Source organism: Delphinus delphis, chromosome 2 (genome assembly GCF_949987515.2).
Source record: "Delphinus delphis chromosome 2, mDelDel1.2, whole genome shotgun sequence".
Classification (NCBI taxonomy): domain Eukaryota; kingdom Metazoa; phylum Chordata; class Mammalia; order Artiodactyla; family Delphinidae; genus Delphinus; species Delphinus delphis.
The window spans coordinates 105,269,174-105,289,762 of NC_082684.1; the positions used below are offsets into that span (position 1 = coordinate 105,269,174).

Sequence of the window (20,589 nt, forward strand, 5' to 3'; positions counted from 1 at the left end):
CCTAATTCCCAGGCACAGAGACACTCCTCCACCCTGCACATGGGTGGACTGCATTCTTCCTACAGCTCCCAGGTGCACGCCCTCTGGAGAAGAGTCCCAGCCCTCTATCCCTGGTCAAGAGGGGATGTGAAATTCACTGTGACCCCACCTCATTTCAGTATGAAGCACAAGGTCCCACAAAGTCAACACCTTCCGTCTGGCCACAGCTGCTGATGCAACCCTCATGCCAGCTCTCACCTCACGGGCAGAGGGCCTGGGAGAAGTAGGGGAGGAGTGTCCTGGGGTGGGCTGAAAGGCCAGAGGGTCTGCTCTTCACCTAGGTATGGTGGGTAGGGTGGGGGTCAGGCTAGGGAAGCCCTCGGGTAGAGGAACAAACAGAACTCAGTGAAAGGCAGGCAGCAGGCTGCAATTGGGCTCAAAGCCAGGGATGGGGGATGGGGTGCAAGGGAGCATGGTAGGCAGGTGATTGAGTGCCTGAGTGATGGGGGAAGGAAGAGCATGAACACACATCACCAAAGACCACTGCACAAGGATATGACAGTCTCTGGAAGGGCCCTGAGCACCATTCGGGCTCAGGGACAGGTTAGTTGCAAGATAAGCTGGGATGAATGAGGCAAAATGACTGGAAGGAAAAGACACCCTGAGAGTCACCAGGCCAGACACCGCAGAGGAAGTCTGGAGCCCTGAGGATAGGGAGGGATCAGGGCCAAGTGAAGGGAAAAGGGTAGGTGCTGGCCTGCGTGCCCCCAGAGTGCAACATTCACGGCAGGGCCTGGGGCGAGGGGTTGGTTGCAGAACTCATGCAGAGGACTCAGGGAGCCTCCAGCAGTGGCCAGTGTAAACTTCAAGGAGGGCTAGGCTGCAGGCCCCGGGAGGTAGGGCCTGGGAGCCGCGGGGACGATGGCACCAGGAGAGGCCACCGGGCTGGGTGTCAGGCACCAAGCATCTGATGAGGAGAGGCTGCGGGCAGAGGCCCCGAGGGGTGCCCCCTCTGCACCTGCTCCGGTCAGTCCCGTACTGGGAACGTCTCCATCGGTTCGAGCTGCTTCCTTGTCGGTCTACTGCTGGGTGGAGGCCCCCAGCCTCCTGTGGGGGCTACCGCATGCCCTGGGACTTGGAGCCTCCATCTCGGACGGGAGGCTGTCCGAGTAACTGGGTGGCGACTGCCTCTGAGGCCTGAGGGGTGGCCTTGGAGCTTGGGGCACTCTTCTGGGGACTGGGAGGGCCTTTCCTCTGGGGCTGAGGACTCAGCTGGGGGCCCCTCCTGCCGGCAGATGGACTCTTGGAGCCTTTGGCCTTGGCTTGGGGGTGGGCAGCCTCAGGGCCCTTGAGAGGTTTTAGCCCCAGCATCTCACAGAAGGTGTTGCACTGGTGGGAAGAGGCAAACTGGTCCAGCAGGGCAGGGAAACAGCTCTCCTTGAGGCCTTGGTATCTGCAGCCAAACAGTGAGAGCTGAGTAGGAGCCCCACCCAGAGAGAGAGTCCTTGGGGGGCAGACTGTGGGGTGGCCACAACCAGGGTGTGGTGCCCAAGGTCCATCCTACCTTACCTCGGGGTGCTGGGGAGTCCACCTGGGGCCACCTCAGACGGCAGCATCTGAAACCTCAACTCTAAACTGAGGTCTCATTACACCCTGGCCCATGGAATTCATCGGGTGGGACGTCACTCGGTGTGAGGACCATCTGCCTTATTAACATAAATAAGAGCAGACTCCAGCTCACCACTCTACTCACGGGGCCCTGCTTATCTGCACCCTGATGAGCTTTCACAAGTGAGAAGGAAGGGGAGCAGGTACACTGAGAGCCCAGGATGTAGGTGGTCCTGTGCATGGGCGTCAAGAGCTACTGGTCCAGGTCTGGGGTCAGGGGCACAGCAGGTGGGGATCAGTGGCCCCTGAGACATTACTACATGGCCATGGGTGCAAGTGGGACTCTCTGGTCACAGGTCTAGCACCTCAGGAATGGAGAACCAGAAGAACTTTGACATTTTCCACCCTGAGCAGACTCTCAGAGGGCATTCTGTCCCCAAGGAGCACTCACCCTCGCAGTTTGGTAGCAATCTGCACATCAGTCATTTTCCAGTTAACCCCTGAAAAGAGAGAGAGTGGGGAGTTGAGGGCATCCTGGGCTGGTTCTAGGGCCCCCATGTCTCCAAGATGGATATCACTTTAGATGGGAACTTGCCAGATTGCAGGGCACATCTTCAGGTACCTTCTCATTGGGCATCATCACCCTGGCCTGTCTCATGAGTGGTGTGGGTATCTCTGTATTATTAGTAGTAATAATATTCCCATTTTCACAGGTGAGGAGATAGGCTCAAAGTTAAGTGACTGCAGCAAAGTCACATTTATTCATTCATTTAATAACTGAACGCTGTCTGTGTGCAATGACCACCGTGAATCAAAGTTCAGTCTTTCTTACTCCTAGATCCAAAAGTCTTCCAGCTGTGCAATCCTGCCTCTACTGGATGAGATTAGGTCACAAACTGAGCTGGCCTCTGGCTTTGAGCTAAAACCTTCTCCTTCCTCATAACAGATTAGCCCATCTGGGCAAGAGGGAGAAAGGTGGAAATGTGAAGGTATTTCGGGGCTGGGCCAGCAGAAACGTTAACACTGGATAAGACTGGCTTCCACCTACTCATAAAGTGCAGCAAGCACGCACTCCAAGAAGCCCAGATGGGCTCCTAGCCTTGAAGAGCAGATCCAGGCAGGTGGTGACAAAGGAGGCATTTCCCACCCCGTCCAGGCCACCCCAGCATCTTAGCATTCATGCGTCAGGTCTGTGACTCTCCTTCCCTGTTTGTACGCTGTCCGGTTGCCTTCCTCCAGGAACCTACCTCTCACTAACAGGCCTGAGTACCCGTGGATGATAGAGTGGCGCAAACGTGGGCTTGAGAACCAGGCACACCTGCATTTGCATTTCAGCTCTGTCACTTTGGAGCTGTGTGTGCTTGGCCAGTCACTTACTATCTCTAATCCTCAACAGTAAAAGTAGGGATAATGCTGCCCATCTTGCAGGGGAATTGAGAAGATCACAGTATGTGTACGACTATAACTTAGTGTCTGAAACACAGTAGTTATGCAATAAATATTAACTTCTTTGTTATTTCTCTTTCAGCATTTATCACATTCCATCTTGCATTATAATAATGATGATCCCTTACACTTGCACAGAATTTTGGTTTGCAGAGGGCTTTCATAAATACAGTCTCATTTAATATTCTTAACAAGTCTGAGAGATAGGCAGGGAAGATATGGTTATTCCTAGAGAGGGAAAGGAAACAGAAGCTCGGAGAGGTTAAATGACCTAACCTGTCTGAGCTTGTTTTCTTCTCTGTAAAACAGACACCCAGCTAGAAAATGATGAGACCTAGGCTTGAATTTCTTTGACTCTCAAGTCTTTCTACTATATTATGTTATCATCTCATTGTAGAAATTGGTATACTTATCATAGCTTCTTGAGGACAATGGCTATTCCTAATTCACCTTTTTATCTTCCCAATATTTAGTAATGTTGGAAGGAAGGAAGGAAGGAAGGAAGGAAGGAAGGAAGGAAAGAAGGAAGGAAAGAAAAATTTATGAGTTAACAAATAGAGTGAATGATAATGGTTTAATGTGTTACTAGCCCCCCTCCCTTCAATATATAGAGTTGTATATACAATATTTATTGTATTAATATTTATTCTTTAACCCCAATGCAAAGCACATTTAAGCCAGTTTTCTATCTCTGGCCCTTGGTTTTGTCACTTATTTACATCAGGGATAAAATGTAATAGTGTGTGATATTCGCAGCATTCCAGTCCTCTCACTGTAGAGAGGATTTTATCTTTTCCTCTCCCCTGCCCTGTCTGGTTACAGAGAGTAGGCCTGGAGAGGAGTGGTCAAAGAAGGAAGGAGAATTCATGCTTGCTGGCCTTCCTTTGTTGGGGAGAATCTGAGTAATGGGAGAAATAGAAATAAACTAAAAAGAAGCAAGAGAGACTAAGTTTGTTTACATAATAAAAAGCTACCAAAGACAGAGGGGGGAGCAGGGAAGGAGGAGATTGCAAAGCTATGTGTGCAGGGATGGAAGAGAGAGGTTAGGAAGTTAGAGAGTAAGAAAGTTCACAGCAGAGCTGCAGGGAAGAAGGAAAGGGAGATTTTGAAAACGCGGTTGCGGGTTTGAATTAGATCCCATGGAACGGTCTTTGAAGTAAATTCCTTTTTAATTTTAAGTGAAGCCTGGAGTGTACTCCTTTAGATACAGCTGCAGTTATAGACTAGGCACCATGAGGCCCTGATACGTATTAGCGCTGCATACAAAGTGGTTCCTGTCCAGCGCACTTTACAAGGTTACTGTGAAAGCAAAGGAGAATATGTGCAAAAGTGCGCTGCACACTAGTAAACGAGAACTGTGACCCTGCCCCTCCGCATGCTCTCCTGCACATGTACATGCACACCCCACACCCTCATACCTGCCAAATCTGTGACAAGGAAGCTGCCATTTGTCCACAGATACAGCCAGTGCTGGAAGGTCTGGCATTTCTGCACGGCCTCAGAGCTGCTAGATGCTGCTGGAGCCGCAGCAAAGCCCCATTCCCGGGAACAGTAAGACTCCATGGGCTTGCCCAGGTCCTCCTCCAGGGTAGCATATGGGATATTGTTTGCAGGCCGGTAGATCAGATACAGTGGGATGATCCTAAACATAGTGTCACCCTGCAGTGAGCAGGAAGTATGGCCCCAGAGAGCTCCTCCCTCCACCTCAATTCTACACTCTTGGATCCAAAAGGAAGGCCCTTCCAAGAACAGAACTCTCAGCTCTGAGCCTGGAGGACAGCAAGGAAGGGGGGGTTCCACCCTGAGTTCAGGAAAGGAAATGGTGGCCTCCTCCATTCTCTGAGGTCAGTGGGATTAGAACTGAACCCTGCTATAGCCCCAGGAGGCCTCTGTGCTTGAGTGAGGGACTAAGACCTGTAAGTGCCAAACAGAAAGGAATACCTCTGAGAGGATCCAACCAGACTGTGCTCAATGCCAGCTAGACCCTAATACTCAAGAGTTGAAGTTCCAAGTCTCAAAATGAAAACAGTTTCCATGTGTAGCTGACTCCTACAAAAATCCACACGGACCCTGCCCACCTACCACATTAGAATCCTGACCAGTTTGCCTGGAAGCTTTAGCCCACCCCATCACCTTCAGAGAGGCCCAGAACCTGCTGTGTCCAAACCCTGCGATCAGCAAAAACTGGGCAAAGGAGTGGGGAATTAGGGTGGGTGGGAGGAGACTGAAGACCAGAGCAGAAGCTTTTCTAAAGTGGGCAGTGAATCTTGAGGTCTTTATTTCTAGATTTTGTGGAACCACTGAGCTGAGCATGGGGTTAGCTGGGGGCCCATTTACACGTGACTATGACTCAGGAGGCCCCCAGGAGGCTGTGAAATCATGGTTCTCTGCAGAAGCTCAAGTCAACCGGTCTGCACACTGCACGGCCCCCTCCCTGTGCACTTACTCAGGCACGTCCCCAAAGCCAGGTGCAGCCCGGGCTTCAGCCGCAAAGATTTTGCAGTACTCTCGACTCATGTTCTGGATCTTGCACCCCTGTGGATCGAAGAGAAGCAACTCTGATCAGCAAGGAAGCATCCCGGTTCTCTATCTGCCTGGCTCTTAGTGGGAAGGCCATCTGCTAGAGGCTGCAGGGAGGATTCCAGCCCTGGGGGAGGTGGGGTTCATTCCTACCCTCCTCCCTACTCTGCACCTCATTTTTCTCATTTGTAAAACAAGAGGCTCTGGACTTGTTTTCAAAGTGGTTTCCAAAGTGTGCTTCCTGGAGCCCTAGTGATAGATGGCAATGCCCCAGGGGCCCCACTGCAGGAGAGCAAGGTACCGACTCCGCCCACAGTCACTCCCCTTTTAACTCCCAAATAAGGCTTCTGCGAAAGATATCTTTGAGGGCAGTGAAGAAAGTTTTCTGCTGAAAAATACAGTTTGAAAACTATGGCCCCAAAGATGTAGCCTGGACTACATCTCAGGCTCTCGTTGAGGTAAAGTTGAGACTAAGGTGGCTTCCTCCTCCATACTGGGCTTCCCAGTAGGACCCAGGCTGGGAAGGGGAGGGATGAGAGAGTGGAAGGATGGGGCAGGGGGATGGGACAGTACCTGGATGGTGACGTCATAGTTTCTGCCCAGGAGAGAAGTCTCACTGCTGGGCCCAAACACAAGCAGGCTGGACACCTTGATGATGCACGTGAGGCCTGACTCGAAGATGGGTTCCAGCCCGTAGATGACCTTGGCCTGGGAGGCCTTCCGAAGGCCACACCCGTGTCCACCACCTTGTAGCTCCTCACTCACCAGGCGCCCAAAGAGCTTGTCCCCCCAGCAGCCAGTGTCAGCCAGACCCTTAGCAAACACCATGGGGGTCATCTCAATCTCTTCTCCAACTGAAGGGGAACAGGAGAAATGTGGAAAACTAGAAGCTCCCCCTCGACTGCTGTGGGACCCGTAGCACCCCACCACTCTGTCCATGACTTCTCTTTGGGTGTGCACTTGTGGGGGGCGCCCTATGAACTATGACCTCCTGAGGGCAGACACTGTATCTGGTAAAACCGCCGTCATTCAACAGTGCTCACGTGTGCAGAGTAAGGGCTCAGCCAGTGTCTGTGGAAGGCAGGGGTTTTCTGAGGAAGCAGCAATCAATACAGAATATCAGAATTCCTTTGTTTTAGAATTCAGTGTTTTGATCAAATGAATAAATGACTCCGTGACAACCAACATGTTTGACTGAAACAAAAAGTTTGTGAGACAAATCCAGTAGCAGTGAGCACTCCTAGTACTCAAATTGGGATCACTAAATACCATTTTCCACTAAAAGGAACCAGAACTCCCTAAAGAAATGGGTGATTCCGGGTCTAGGGCAGGAAGTGTCCTAGACTGACCTGAAACATCTCTGGACCAGAAAGCAAGTAAGGTATCATAAACAATTGGCAACTTGTCAAAAGGACACAAGAGCCAACCTGAAGAGGCTTCTACTGGCAAAAAATGAGACAATCTTACCAACAACAAGAGCAAAATAATTGCAAAGTATTGAACGTTCAAATGTGTTAAAAAGTCATACTTTCATAATTATAAGTAAAAAAAACCCTTCCCTCTGGAAAAAAAACCCCTCATTCGTGACCTTTGGAGGATGTTAGGGCACCAACTCATTATTCTGAAATCTAATAAGAGCAAGGAGGAAAAGAAAGTATTTTTTCCTTCATTTTCTGTTGGACCTATATGTATCAGGATTACCAAAAACCATTTCTTCTTTTCCAAACAATTTCAGCCAATGAATAAAGAAGAAATGACAGAATTAAAATACTCCATGTTGCAAACCTTAATGAAATAAAGGACTTAGGTGATAATCAGTGACTGCTAAAATCCCTAGATGATGACAGGGGTTATATCAGATACAGTTTTTTAAAGTTTAAAAGGGATAGATCAGGCAGAAAACACCTGAATGAACCCAGTGATCATTCTTAACATTACTAAAACAGTCAGACATCACATGCCTCCAGATAGGATGCAAAGGAAATACACAGCACACCTGTGAAATGTTCACACACACACCCCCAAAATTTGCACCTGAATTGGAGCAAGCATCTCAAGCTAATTACCAGTTTAGAGGAAGCACATCAATGAAGCGACATGTTAAATGGTGATATAATCAATAAAAATCCAAAATGTAAGAAATTCTTCAACAAATAAATGGCAAGGAGGGAAAACAAATGAGGGAGGAGGAACTATTATACATTTGATAGATTTAAGAGATTATGTTAGCCAAAAGCACTGAGTGGTTCCTAATTGAAATAAACCAACACTTATGAGAAAGTTGGGAAAATCTGATTGGATATTTGATGATAATTAAGTATTACTACTAAGTTTTTAGGCTTTTTTAGTTTTTAGGTGAGGTTATATTTGATTAAATCTGATTTGATAACTGAACAAAAGGCACTAGTTGAATGAATGAGTAAATAAGTGAATGAAGGAAAGAATTAAGGTATTAGTTGGCAAATGAAGCTCTAGAAACCTTTCCATCACCAGCCGCCTTCACGGTCCTAATCCTCAGTGTGTCTTTTGCAGGAGCAATACATCTCTTCCCCTAATGTTTGAGCCTTTAAAATGCTTATCAAACTTTGGGGTGTATCACAGTCACCAGGGCATCTACTGACACGCAATTGTGTCAGGCCCTACCCCAGAGATTGTGATTAAGAGTATCTGCGGTAGGGCTCAAGTAACTGCATTTTCAGCAAGCTCCCTGTGTGACTCTAATGCAGGAGTCCACAGACCACCGTGAGAAACTCCGGGGAGGGAGCTGGCAGGGTGACAAGTGGACAGTCCTGCTCTTGATCAAGGGCTCTGACATGGGCAAAGGGCACAGGCTGAATGAACTCCTTGTAGGACGTCCCCTTAGCCACCTCCTCCCCCCTCATCTTCTGAAACAGCTGTCCTCCCCCATCCTCCTCCACAAACCATATCCTAAACTAGGAGGCAAAGGGTGGCTGTATGTGGAGATAAACATGGCATTTAGAACAGATTCCAAGTCTTTAAAGAAGCCCCTCTAGATAGCAGGGTAGGGACACAGGCCCACCCATTCCTCCCCCTGAGGGGCACCTACCTTGACTTTCTTCTCTGGAGATGAATCCTGACAGCACTGTGTGGAGAAAGAGAAGAGAAAGCCGCTATCCTCAGGCAGGTCTGCCCAGAGACAGCTCCACCTCTGCAAAGACGACTGTTCCCCGCCCCACCCCCAGTGGGGGCCAGGCAGAGACCCCGGGGAGGGGGGGCAGAGCTCACACTCACCCTCGGGGCTGAGGCAGAAGTCAGTGGAGGCCGAGCCGTGCTCATTGCGGATGGTGCATCGATACACGCCACAGTCTACGGGGGACGCCTGCACGATGGCCAGGGCCGCTGGCCCCTCATCCCCTGCACTGCAGAGAGGAGACCCTCTCCGTGAGGCCATCACCATGGCACAGCCCAGGGCCACCCTGTGGTCCTGAGGCTTCGCAGATCCCGCTCTCAGAGAATGCTGTGAGCCCTGTCTCCGAGAGCTCTGGGAAGAGCTGGGCCTGCATCACACAGGTCAGGACTGCACTAGCTGTGTGACTTTGGGCAAGTGACTTAATACCTCTGAGCCTCAATGTTCTCCCCTTCACTATGGGAATACTAGAATCTCCCTCATAGGGTTCTTGTGAGGATTAAATGAGGAGGTAGATCCAAAGTGCTGGGACAATCTCCCCCCCAGTAGTGTTGCTACAATTTATTAGGGAGCCAGGACAGGTGGAGGTGGTACCCAGCTGGCTTACCTCCTGCCCACCTCGCCCACTGGGCGCTGATCCTTGGCCCATGTCAAGACTGAGTCACTAAGAATGTTGAAAAACTGGCACCAGAGCTTCAGGCTGCCCGAGGCATCAGGAAACTGCTCCACCCGAATCTTCCGGATCACCTGTGGGGCTGGAAGCAGGGGCACAGTTGAGAGGAACAAGCCACTTCCCCTCCATCGTGTGCCCTCTCTGGCCCTACCCCTGCTTCCCTGGGTGTCCGTGGTGGCACAGGCTGAGAGAAAACAGGATTCAAGCCTCCACACAGCCCCCACTTGAGTCCCACCTGTATCTCTGAGGCTTTTGCCCTGACTTCAAAGCACACCTCTTAGCTAGAAAGAACACAGTATGACACCTCCACTCCAGGCCAGGGAGAGCCTCACAGCTGAGGCCGCAGACAGCAGTCAAGAGAGGAACTTCAGTTTGCAGCCTAGGCTCCTAAACCTAAGACCCTGCGTTTGAATCCTGTCCGTACCACTCTGTACTCGCGGGACAAGTCTGCAAAAAGGCGATTACGGTGGTGATGATGATGATAGAGCTAGGATACTATTGAAGCCAGGCCCTGTGCTGAGTACTTGATTTATTCTATCCCATGTAACCCTCACAATGTTACAAAGTTGGTACTATTTCCAACTCCAAGCGGCCTTTCCGATTCCAAAGCCTGCAGGATTATTACGTAAGAATACCCTTTACAGAGGTACGCTAAACCTCTAGCAGGCAGGGTTACCCCAGCAGGGCCCTGCTCCTGGGAAGCCGTACCTGTTGCTCACCTTTTAGCAGGTCTTTGGCTCTCCTTGGCTTGGCCGGAGTGCCCTGCTTGCCTTCCTCCAGGGCCAGCTCTGCTTCCAGGTTGCTGGCTCTGGGGCTGGAGCCCAGGGCCCCTGCTGCCGGCTCCTCCTCTGCCCGCGGCACCTCCAGCAGGTCTGCCTTTCTGCCCTGAGTAGGGGAGCGTTTCTGCCGCCCTGGACTCCCAAGGGGCCCCGGTGCAAGGCCCTTCCGGGGCCCCCGGGGGGAACCCGAGGGGCTCTCCCTTTCTTCGGGCTTGGTTGGCTCCTCATCTCCTGCTGCTCTGACCTTAGGGAGAAACCTCTTCCTCCGGGCCCCCAGAGCCAGTTCCTCGGGTGTAGCTGCGGGGAGATCTGTCAGAGCTTCCCCTGGGATCTCCTCCTCTCGGAAGCGTTCCTGGGCTCTGCTCTCTGCTGACAGCAGTCCCTGCCCAGGGGCTGCCTGTCCACCCACACCCCCCAGCGGCCCACCCATGCCGCTCTCCTGGGAGGTCGGCAGGAGGCCAGGCCCCTCAAGGGAAACCTCTCCCTCACCTTCACTGGATCCTCCTGAGGCCACCCCGGGGCCTTCCTCCTCACCTACCACGATGGCAGGGACAGAGAGGGGGCTGGGGCCAGGGCACCGGGCAGCAGCCAGGGCCTGACAGCCAACCTGCACCTCGCGGTCCAGGAGGCCAGTGAGGCGGCGGGAGGTACAGGGGCTCAGCAGCAGAGTCTGCGCGCTCTGCACCAGACGGTTGTTCTCCACACGCTCCAGGATGCGCCGTGACGTCCGGGGACTCAGACCGGCCACTTCCACGGTGGGGGCCAGAGAGGGTGAGGGTGCCTGATCCCCAGTGGCAGCTTCCTCCTGGGCCCCTGGGCCCCTGCCACTCGTCTCTGAGCCGGATAGCTTCAGCAGCAGGAGCAAGTAGCTCTTCAGGGAGTCTATGAGGCCAGGGTCACAGGTCTGGGGGCCTGAAGTCCTCCCTTCCATACCGGGCACCTTGGCGCAGGCCCCCTCAGCGTCTGCTGCCCTGGTTCCTGGCGGGTGACTCTGGCTGGGGGCGCCCAGCCCCAGGTGCAGTGCGGGGGCAGAACTCAGCGAGGCCTTGTCCCCAGAGGGTAGGAAGGCAGCTGTGCTCATGTGCTGAGAAGCCGGGGTGCTGGGCAGCCGCTGCTGTGAGTTATCCGTCAGGCCAGCCCCAGGAAGAGAGGGCAGAGTGGGCACCTGGGGGCTCAGGCCCGCTGAAGGACAGCCACCCCGATCCACAGGCAGCACTTCTCCCGGCTGTTCCTGCTTGGGGCCCTGGGACAGGCCCTCGTCGGCCTTGTCCTTAACTGGACCCGACTGCTCCGGCCCTCGATATCTCTCTCCTCCCACCTGCTCCAAACTGCCCTCAGGAGGCAGCTGTGCCCCGCGTGTGAGGCCCCCCGCCAGGGGACCTGGCACAGTTTCCTCACGGCTCCCGGAGGCCATTCCTGCTGCCTCGTCAGATCTGAGCATAAACTCAGGTTTGTCTGGGACGGAGAACTCTTCTGGGGTCTGTTCAAAGCATTCAATAATCTGAGGGGAGCTAGGATCCTCTGAAGGTGGGCGTTTGGGGGCCCTGGACTGTGGGCTGATACCGGTCATGGACGCCTTCTCTGACCAACATTTCACAGCTGTGGGAATGCTCCCCTCTGACCATGTCCCCTTGTCTTCCTGCACCCTTCTGTCTGCCTGTGTCCTCTTATCTGCCTGGGTCCCCACCTTTCCTTGTGCCATCACGTCCTCCTGGGAATTCCTGCCTGACTCTGACCTCTCACTTTCTTGTGTCACAACATCCACCTGTGTCTTCCTATCTGCCTGTGTCCTCTGGGTGGTTTGTGTTCCATCTCCCTGCGTCCTCCCATCCACCTGCATCTTCCTATCCATCTCTGTATTCTTCTTGCCTCCAGTGTTCTGATCAGCAGATGCTCTCCTGTCCTCCTGGGTTTCTGTGTCCATGGGCTCAATGATGTCCTGACTTCTGGAGGTGCTGCAACCAGCAGAGACCATATCAGAGCTGCTGCTGGCCAATGTGGTAGAAGCCATGGTTGCCTGGGACTCCTGGACCTGAGAACACATGGACAGAAGCAAGAACTTAACTACACGTGCCTTAGGATCTCTTTCCAATCCAACATCCCAGCCTCCTCTGACCTCATCCAGAACTGCCATGATGAGAATCCTGCCACCTGGTTTCTCAGGCCTGCTGGGGGTGACAGAGTCCCAAGCCCACCCACCCAATCCCTGATCCCAGAGTCTACACCAGGGAATATCCAGAATCCAGGTCTAGCTCTGGCCCTCCCCACCTCTCCCCGAAGAAATTTTGCCTCTCCTGACAGCCCCTGATCACGTGCTACCCCACCCCTCAACGCTGCCCTTCGGAGGAGAGTGTCCTCTCCCCAGGGCCTCCGAGCAGTCAATCTGTCCCTCTCTTGCAGCACTAACTGTCCTGGATAGAATTATGGGTGAAGTGGGAGAGTGCCAGGGGGTCTCCTTGATAGCATCAGGGACAGCATCATCATTAATGCTGAGTGAGCGGCAATTACAAAATGCCGTCCAGAGAGGGTTAAAGTCATTACAAATGACACCTGTGCCAGGAGATCCGTGAAACATTATAACGTTACCCTTCTGAACACCCGCTATTTGCAAAACACCATGCTAGGCCCCTACTTATCACGTATGTATTACCTCGCTCCTCACAACAATACCAAATAGTTTGCAAGAATCATCTCTATTTTAGAGATAAGAACACTGATGGTCAAAGAAGGAATATGGTTTGTCCATTATCAGAGAGTAAGCGGTAGAGTTTAGTTTAGAAGCCAGGTGTGTCTAGCTTCAAATCTCATGTTCTTCATTGTTACACTATATGGTCACACATATAAATATAATTAAAGGACCTTCTATCTAAACATCCTGGCATAAAACAGTAAACTGCCTCTTTTCATGTTGGATATAATCAAAACCAACTAAGTAAACAAGAAAAATCAAAGCAAATTCCATTGTTCGTGGAAATGGAGGCTAATAAAACCTACAGTCTCAAAAAAAAAAAAAAAATGGGAAGGATTGCCAAAAGCAGATAGATGAAACTCTGGGAGGTTGCAAGAGCTGTAGGATCATGGAGGACTGGGTGGAAATCAAGCAGAAGACATACAAGGGAGACGTCCAACAGTCAGGAAAAGAACAGTGGAGCAGCCTACCGCAGGCAGTTCTCAAAAAACATGAGCAAAAATACAGGAAAATTGCTAAGAAAATAGATTTTGAACATACGAGAACTTAAGGAATAGTGCTCCGTGGCCCTGGAGGAAACTACTGGAGAACAAACTTTGGTCAACCAAAAGATGACTGGGGAAACCACAGCAGAAGAATTGATGGTGAACGCTGAACATATATTTAACCATAGAACCAAGACTAAAACCAAAAAAGTTTAGAGTGGCAGATCAGAATGTCAGTGTTTATGCCCTGACAATGCAGAAACGATACAACTAGCACAGAAGGGGAAGGGGGAAGAAGATGACAAGTGGAGTTAAATGCCTTAATTGTATCAGTTATACAAGCCAGGAATCAAAGGCATGACTCAAAGCTGAAAACCCAGGTAACAGAAATACAGCATATTCAATTATACAAAGATAGTCACTTAGAAATAAAACTTTGGGAAAATAGGAGATAGAAAATGAAAGGGAAAAAAGGTAGGGAGGAAGTGGAAGCACGATCACTGCTCATCATAAAAAAGTAAAACACACTGACTAAACAGATAAAATTATGGATGATATTACATAAAATTTAAATTATAAAGTACTACGTACAAATATTTCTAAGTATCAGAAGAACCACACACAAAACCAAAGCAAACGGAACGTATGAGACCTTAATATGTAGTTAATTAAATTATATTTAAATTAAATATAAAATTTAAAGTTACTTTACTGCGTATGGAATTCTGAATGAATGGTATGAATACGAAAGAAATAGAAGAGTCTGGTGAATAACAGGAGCCATCAAATGTAAGTCTGACTGACCGAAGAATGTTAGTAAAAACGCTCCTCCAACTTCTCTGAGAACCAGTAAGACACGTACAAAAACACCTTGGAGCTGGGCTTCCCTGGTGGTGCAGTGGTTAAGAATCCACCTGCCAATGCACGGGACATGGGTTCAAGCCCTGGTCCAGGAAGATCCCACATGCCACGGAGCAACTAAGCCCATGCACCACAACTACTGAGCCTGCACTCTAGAACCTGCGAGCCACAACTACTGAGCCCGTGTGCCACAACTACTGAAGCCCGTGTGCCTAGAGCCCCTGCTCTGCAACAAGAGAGGTCACCACAATGAGAAGCCCGTGCTCACCGCAATTACAGAAAAGCCCGCGCACAGCAACAAAAACCCAATGCAGCCAAAAATAAAATTTTAAAAATAATTAAAAAAAAAAAAACCTTGGAGCCAACAAACAGCATATATTAGAACCTTTTTTTAACTTCTGATATTCTAGGACTAAGAAATATATTTTTAATATTTATTTATTTATTTGGCTGCACTGGGTCTTAGTTGCAGCATGCGGGATCTTCGTTGCGGCATGCGGGATCTAGTTCCCTGACCAGGGATTGAACCTGGGCCCCCTGCATTGGGAGCGCAGAATCTTAACCACTGTACCACCAAGGAAGTCCCAGGATTAGAAAGTATTAATATGGACATGAGATCTATACATTTACAAAGAAAATGCTGACTTTACACACAAGGCTCATGTGAACAGAACTTTTGATTAAAGCTGTCTTCACTCCCCCTCACCCGCAGACTGATCAGTCCCTGAGTCCTACTGAACCTGCCTCTTCAGTATCTCAATATCCATTCCCTTCTCTCTGTCTCCACTGCCAACACCCTAATCTAAGCTGCCAACAATTCTATCTTGCCTGGACTATAGTAAAGCCTCCTAATTGGTATCCGTGACTCTAGTCTTTGCCTCTGCCAAATATGCAGCCCAAGTGATCTTTCTAAAATATAAATCTGGGCACTTCCCTGGTGGCACAGTGGTTAAGAATCTGCCTGCCAATGCGGGGGACATGGGTTCGAGCCCTGGTCCGGGAAGATCCCACATGCCACGGAGCAACTAAGCCCGTGCACCACAACTACTGAGCCTGCGTGCCACAACTACTGAAGCCTGCGTGCCTAGAGCCCCAGCTCCACAAGAGAAGCCACCGCAATGAGAAGCCCATGCACCGCAACAAAGAGTAATGCCCGCTCGCTGCAACTAGAGAAAGTCTGCGTGCAGCAACAAAGACCCAACACAGCCAAAAATAAATAAATTAAAAATAATAATACAAAAATAAAAAATAAATCTGATTGTGACACTCCCCTCCTTAAAAGCCTCTCAGCAGCTTATCATCACTTACAGGTTAAAGCCTAAAAGCCCTAGCCTAAAAGAGCAAAAAGTTTAAGAATACTCCCTGCCCGGCAGGGTATGGGGAAACCCCATCAGCATCAGCATCTAGAGGGATGCTGTTATAGAGGCATCATAGAGGCATCAGCACAGCCTCTATGGATAGTAATTTGGCATTATCTAGTAAAACTAAAAATACTTATACTCTTTGACCCAACAGTTCCACTCCTAGGAATTTACCCTAAAGATATACTTTCATGTGCAAATTGACATATATACAAGGATACTCGTTGCCTCATAGTTTATAATAGCAAAAGGCTAGAAAATATCTAAATTACATCAATACAGGATCGATCCAATGAATTATGGTATATCCACACCCCAAATAAATAAAATAAATACCCAAATAAAAAAGCAAGGTATAGGACAGAAAGTATCATATGCCACCTTTATGTGGAAAATACAGAGACACATATTTGTAAATGCACAGAAGACAGCTCTGGAAGGATGCCCAAGATACCAGTTATGGCAACTTATTTCAGGAAGAGGGATGGGGTGGTGGCGGTAGGGAAAGGGTGAAGATTTAATATTCTCTAAATACTTTTTATACTTTTTGGATTTTATACCATGTGCCTATGACACATATTTAACAAAATCCAATTAAGAATGAAAATGCATAAGTAAATAGGCCCTTGTGTGATCAGTGAGGGCTGTCCTTCAGCAGAGAACCCAGGTCTGTCTCTCCAGCCTCATCTCTTGGGTCCCTCCATCCAACAACACTAACGTACCATGCTGATTACTGTGCTATTTTATAACCACTTTGTTTTTCTCTGCTGGACATTCTCAGCCTTCTCATTGCTCACCTGAAGAACTCCTCCTTCTTTTCCCTGAAGACCTCACTCAAGTTTCTTCTCGTTTTAGAAGACTTCTGAGTTCCCTTCTCCACCCCCCAAAACGTACGTGGCTTCTTATCCTATGTACCCATGGCAAATGTACCTAATTCTATTATTATACCCTCATTCTCTGTGGCAGTTATGCACGTGTCACCTGCTAATCTGTGAACTCTTCCCTTTCAAAGAGGGCCCAGCACAGGCCCAGGGTTAGACTTGGTGTGCAATAACTATAAAGACTGACCTATCTAAACACTATGTGGGGTGGGTGTGTGTGTCTGCATCTGGAACTGTATGGAGAAGTGAGGAGGAATGTCATGTATTTCTTAAAAATAAAAAACTGTGTGAGCTGGGGTGAACCTATCTGGTTCTCTGTGGGCTTTTTCATTACAAAGAACATTAGCAGTTTTAATTTTCCATCCTGTCTTTCTGTCTTCTCTGTAAAATTTTTGAGATTAAGGAACCAGTCTGAATCACCTTTGCATCCTTCACAGACCGAGGCACATAGGAGGTTCACAGGAATGAGCCACTGAATGGCAAGTACTATGGCTTGTAATCCTCTAAGAGGAGAGAGTGCTGGTTTGGAGAAGCAGGATACAAAGCCAGGGGCTTAACAGGGATGGAGCAGGGCATTGTCAAGGACCTGGAATCTACTTCCTTGATGAAACCCAGACCCAGGGCTCATACTGAGGCTTCATCATCTTTAAATATTTGGTACAATTTTCCAGTGAAACCATGTGGCCCTAAAGATTTTGGGGAGGAGATTTAAAATTACAAACTCAATTTCCTTAACAGTCATAGTGTTATTCAAATTATCTTGTTTCATTTTTACATGAGTTTTGGTAGTTTTTTTTTTTTAAGAATTGTTCTATTTCATCTAAGTTGTTGAATTTGTGAGTGCATTTTTTCCCATAATAGTCCTTTATTATCCTTTTAATGCTTGCAGGTTCACTAGTGATATCTCCTTTCATTCTTTTTTTTTAAAGAGCTTTATTGAGGTATAATTGACAAAACAGTATACATTTAAAGTGTACAACTTGTGTTTTGATATATCTATATACTGTGAAATGATCACCACAATCAAGCTCCTCTTTCGTTCTGAATACAGGTAATTTGTGTCTTCTCTTTTTTTTTTTTTTCTTTGTGAGTCTTGCTAGAGGTTTATCAATATTATTGATCTTTTCAAATAACAAGATTTTGGTTTAATTTTTTTCCATAGTTTTTCTGTTTTCAATTTCATTTTTTACTCTTTTCTTATTTTCCCCTTCCTTCTGCTTGCTTTGGGTTAGTTTTGTTCTTCCTTTTCTAGTTTATCAATATGAGAGCTTAGAGTATTGATTTCAGACCTTCTTTTCTAATATAAATATTTAATGCTATAAATTTTCCTCAAGACACTGATTTAACAGCATCTAAAATTTTGATATGTTGTACTTTCACTTTCATTCAGTTCAAAATATTTCCCAATTGACCTTAAGATCTTCCTCTCTGACGCATAAAAGTGCGATATTTAATTTAAAAGTGTTTGGAGACTTTCCTATTATCCTCTGTCACTGATTTCTAGTTTAATTTCATTTTTGTCAGAGAACATACTTTGTATTATTTCAAATATTTTATATTTGTTAAGGTTTGTTTATGACCCAGGATATGATCTATTCTAGTGAATGTTTTATATGCACTTGAAATGAATGAGTATTCTGTTGTTGTTATGTGGAGTATGCTATGTGTCTATTAGATCCAGTTAGTTGATAAAGCTATTCAGTTCTTTTCTATTCTTACTGATTTTCTGTTTACTAGTTCAATTATTGAGTTATTGAGAGGCGTGTTAAAGTCTCCAACTATAATTGTTGATTTGTTTATTTCTCCTTTCAGTTCTGCCAGTTTTTCTTCATGTATTTTGAAGCTCTGTTGTTAGGGGCAAACTCATTTTCATTTTCTTGAATTGATTCTTTTATCATTATGTACTTCACTATTTTTCCCTGGTAATTTTCTTTGCTCTGAAGTCTGGTTTGTCTGATATTAATATGGCCAGTCCAGTTTTCAGTTGCTTAGTGTTTGCATTGTATATATTTTCTATAATTTTACTTTTAACCTACCTATATCATTGGAATTGAAGTCAATTTCTTTTAAAAAGTATAGAGTTGGGAATTTTTTTTTTTGATCCAGTCTCACAATCTCTGTCTTTTACTTCATGTGTTTAGACTACTTATATTTAATATAATTATTTATACGTTTGAATTTACATCAATTATTTTATTATTTGTTTTCTATTTGTTCCCTCTGTTATTTCTTCCTGTTTCCCCTTTCCAGTTTTCTTGTAGATTATTTGAAAATTTTTAGTATTCCACTTTAATTTACATATTGTGATGTTTACTATATTTCTTTGTATTTTAATTATTGTTCTAGGGCCTGCAATACATACACTTAACTTCCCACAGTCTACTTAGAGTCAACATCTTACCACTGCAAGTGAAATGTAGTAATCTTACCACCACATAGGTCCCTTTACCCTCTCCCTCTTTATATGTTACATTTACATACATTAAAAACTTTAGCAGACAACGTTATAATCTGTACTTTTTACCTTCAAACACTTTTTAAAGAATTCAAGAAGACCGCACACCACAACGAAGAGTAGCCCCTGCTCGCCGCAACTAGAGAAAGCCTGCACACAGCAACGAAGACCCAACGCAGCCAAATAAATAAATAAATAATTTTTAAAAAAGAATTCAAGAAGAGAAGAATAATCTATTATGTTTACCCAGGTATTTACAAGATTCCTTGTATCATTTCTCTTTGTCTGAAAAATTTACTTTAGCAATTCTTTTAGAACAGGTCTGTTAGTACTGTATTCTCTTAGTTTCCCTTTATCTTGGAATGTCTTTATTTCACCTTCAATACTAAAAGATATGTTTGCTGAATGTAGAATTATAGATTGAAAAGCATTTTCTTTCAGCAGTTAAAAAATATTATTTCACTTCCTTTTTAACCTCCATTGTTTCTGATGAGAAATCTGCAGTCATTCAAGTTATTGTTCCCCTATAAATAGTGCGTCATTTTTTCTCTGACTACTTTCAAGATTTTATTGCTGTTGTTGTCTTCAGTTCTCAGCAATTTGACTATGCTGTTCCCTGGCATGGAATTCTGTGGGTGTTTCTTATTTGGGGTTTGCTGAACTTCTTGATCTGTAAGTTTGTGGGGTTTTTTTTGCCAAATTTGGGAAGTTTTCAGCCATTATTTCTTCATATATTTTCTCTGCACCATACTCTCTTCTCTCCTTCTGGGTATCCAATGACATGAATGTTAGACATTTTGATATTGCACCACAGATCCTTGAAGCTCTGTTCATGTCTTTTTCTCTCTGTTATTCAGATTGAATACTTTTGATTGACCTATCTTCAAAGTGCACTGACTTTTTCCCTATTGTCCTCATTCTGCTGTTGTGCCCAACAAGCAAGTCTTTTTTATTTCAGTTATTTTATTTTTCAGTTCTAAAATGAACAATTTGTTCTTTATATCTTGTATTTCTTTGCCAAGACTTTCTATCTTTCCACTTATTTCCAGAGTGTTCAACCTTACTTTCTGTCACTGCTTTAGAGTCAGATAATTCCAACATATCTGCCATCTTGACATTGGCATTCTTTAACTGCCTTTTCCCATGCAAGTTGAGATTTTCCTGATTTTCTCATATGCCAAATAATACTTACTATATCTGGCACATTTTGAATATTATGAGATTCTGGTTTCTTATATAAATCCTATGGAGAACGTTAATATTTTTGTCTTAGCAGACACTCTACTTGGTTGTGTTCAGGCTGCAAGTTCCATTCAACATTCTGAGGTTGTAGTTTCAGTGTCAGTTCCATTTTCAAAGTCTTTGCAGTGCTATTCAGATCTGTCCTGTATGTGTGCCACCCAGTGGCCAGTCTGGGACTTGGATGATGGCCTCTTAGTTCTTTTTTGATACAATGTTCAGAACCAGATCCATGCATGAACAGCGTGAGAATAAGCCCAGGAATTTATAAACAGCTTATGAAGTCACTTTCCCAAACTTCTTCCTGTGTATGATCTACCCTTTACTTTCTGGGTCCCTAGGATTCCCTTTTCCAGTCCTCCCTCAAAGTTTTAGACCCCTGTGGCCTCTGCTACTGTCACTACCAGGAGATTCCTCTCCTATTCCTCAAGCCTGTTCAAAAGGGCTTCTAAAGCTCTCTCTGTT

General features: G+C 46.7%; 1 protein-coding gene across 1 annotated transcript in view; it reads right to left on the reverse strand.

Annotated features, from left to right (window-relative positions):
• Positions 1 to 1,095: 1,095 nt before the first annotated feature.
• The window catches only part of ALPK3 (alpha kinase 3), a 47,423-nt gene continuing 27,929 nt past the window's right edge, over positions 1,096 to 20,589 (reverse strand). Inside the window, exons 6-14 of the mRNA XM_060003616.2 lie at positions 10,094 to 12,185; positions 9,309 to 9,456; positions 8,806 to 8,933; positions 8,621 to 8,656; positions 6,127 to 6,407; positions 5,480 to 5,568; positions 4,452 to 4,675; positions 2,039 to 2,087; positions 1,096 to 1,432 (exon numbers count right to left, since the gene is read on the reverse strand). Of these exons, the coding sequence (XP_059859599.1) occupies positions 1,096 to 1,432; positions 2,039 to 2,087; positions 4,452 to 4,675; positions 5,480 to 5,568; positions 6,127 to 6,407; positions 8,621 to 8,656; positions 8,806 to 8,933; positions 9,309 to 9,456; positions 10,094 to 12,185 (3,384 nt within the window). The remainder of the gene's footprint in view (positions 1,433 to 2,038; positions 2,088 to 4,451; positions 4,676 to 5,479; positions 5,569 to 6,126; positions 6,408 to 8,620; positions 8,657 to 8,805; positions 8,934 to 9,308; positions 9,457 to 10,093; positions 12,186 to 20,589) is intronic.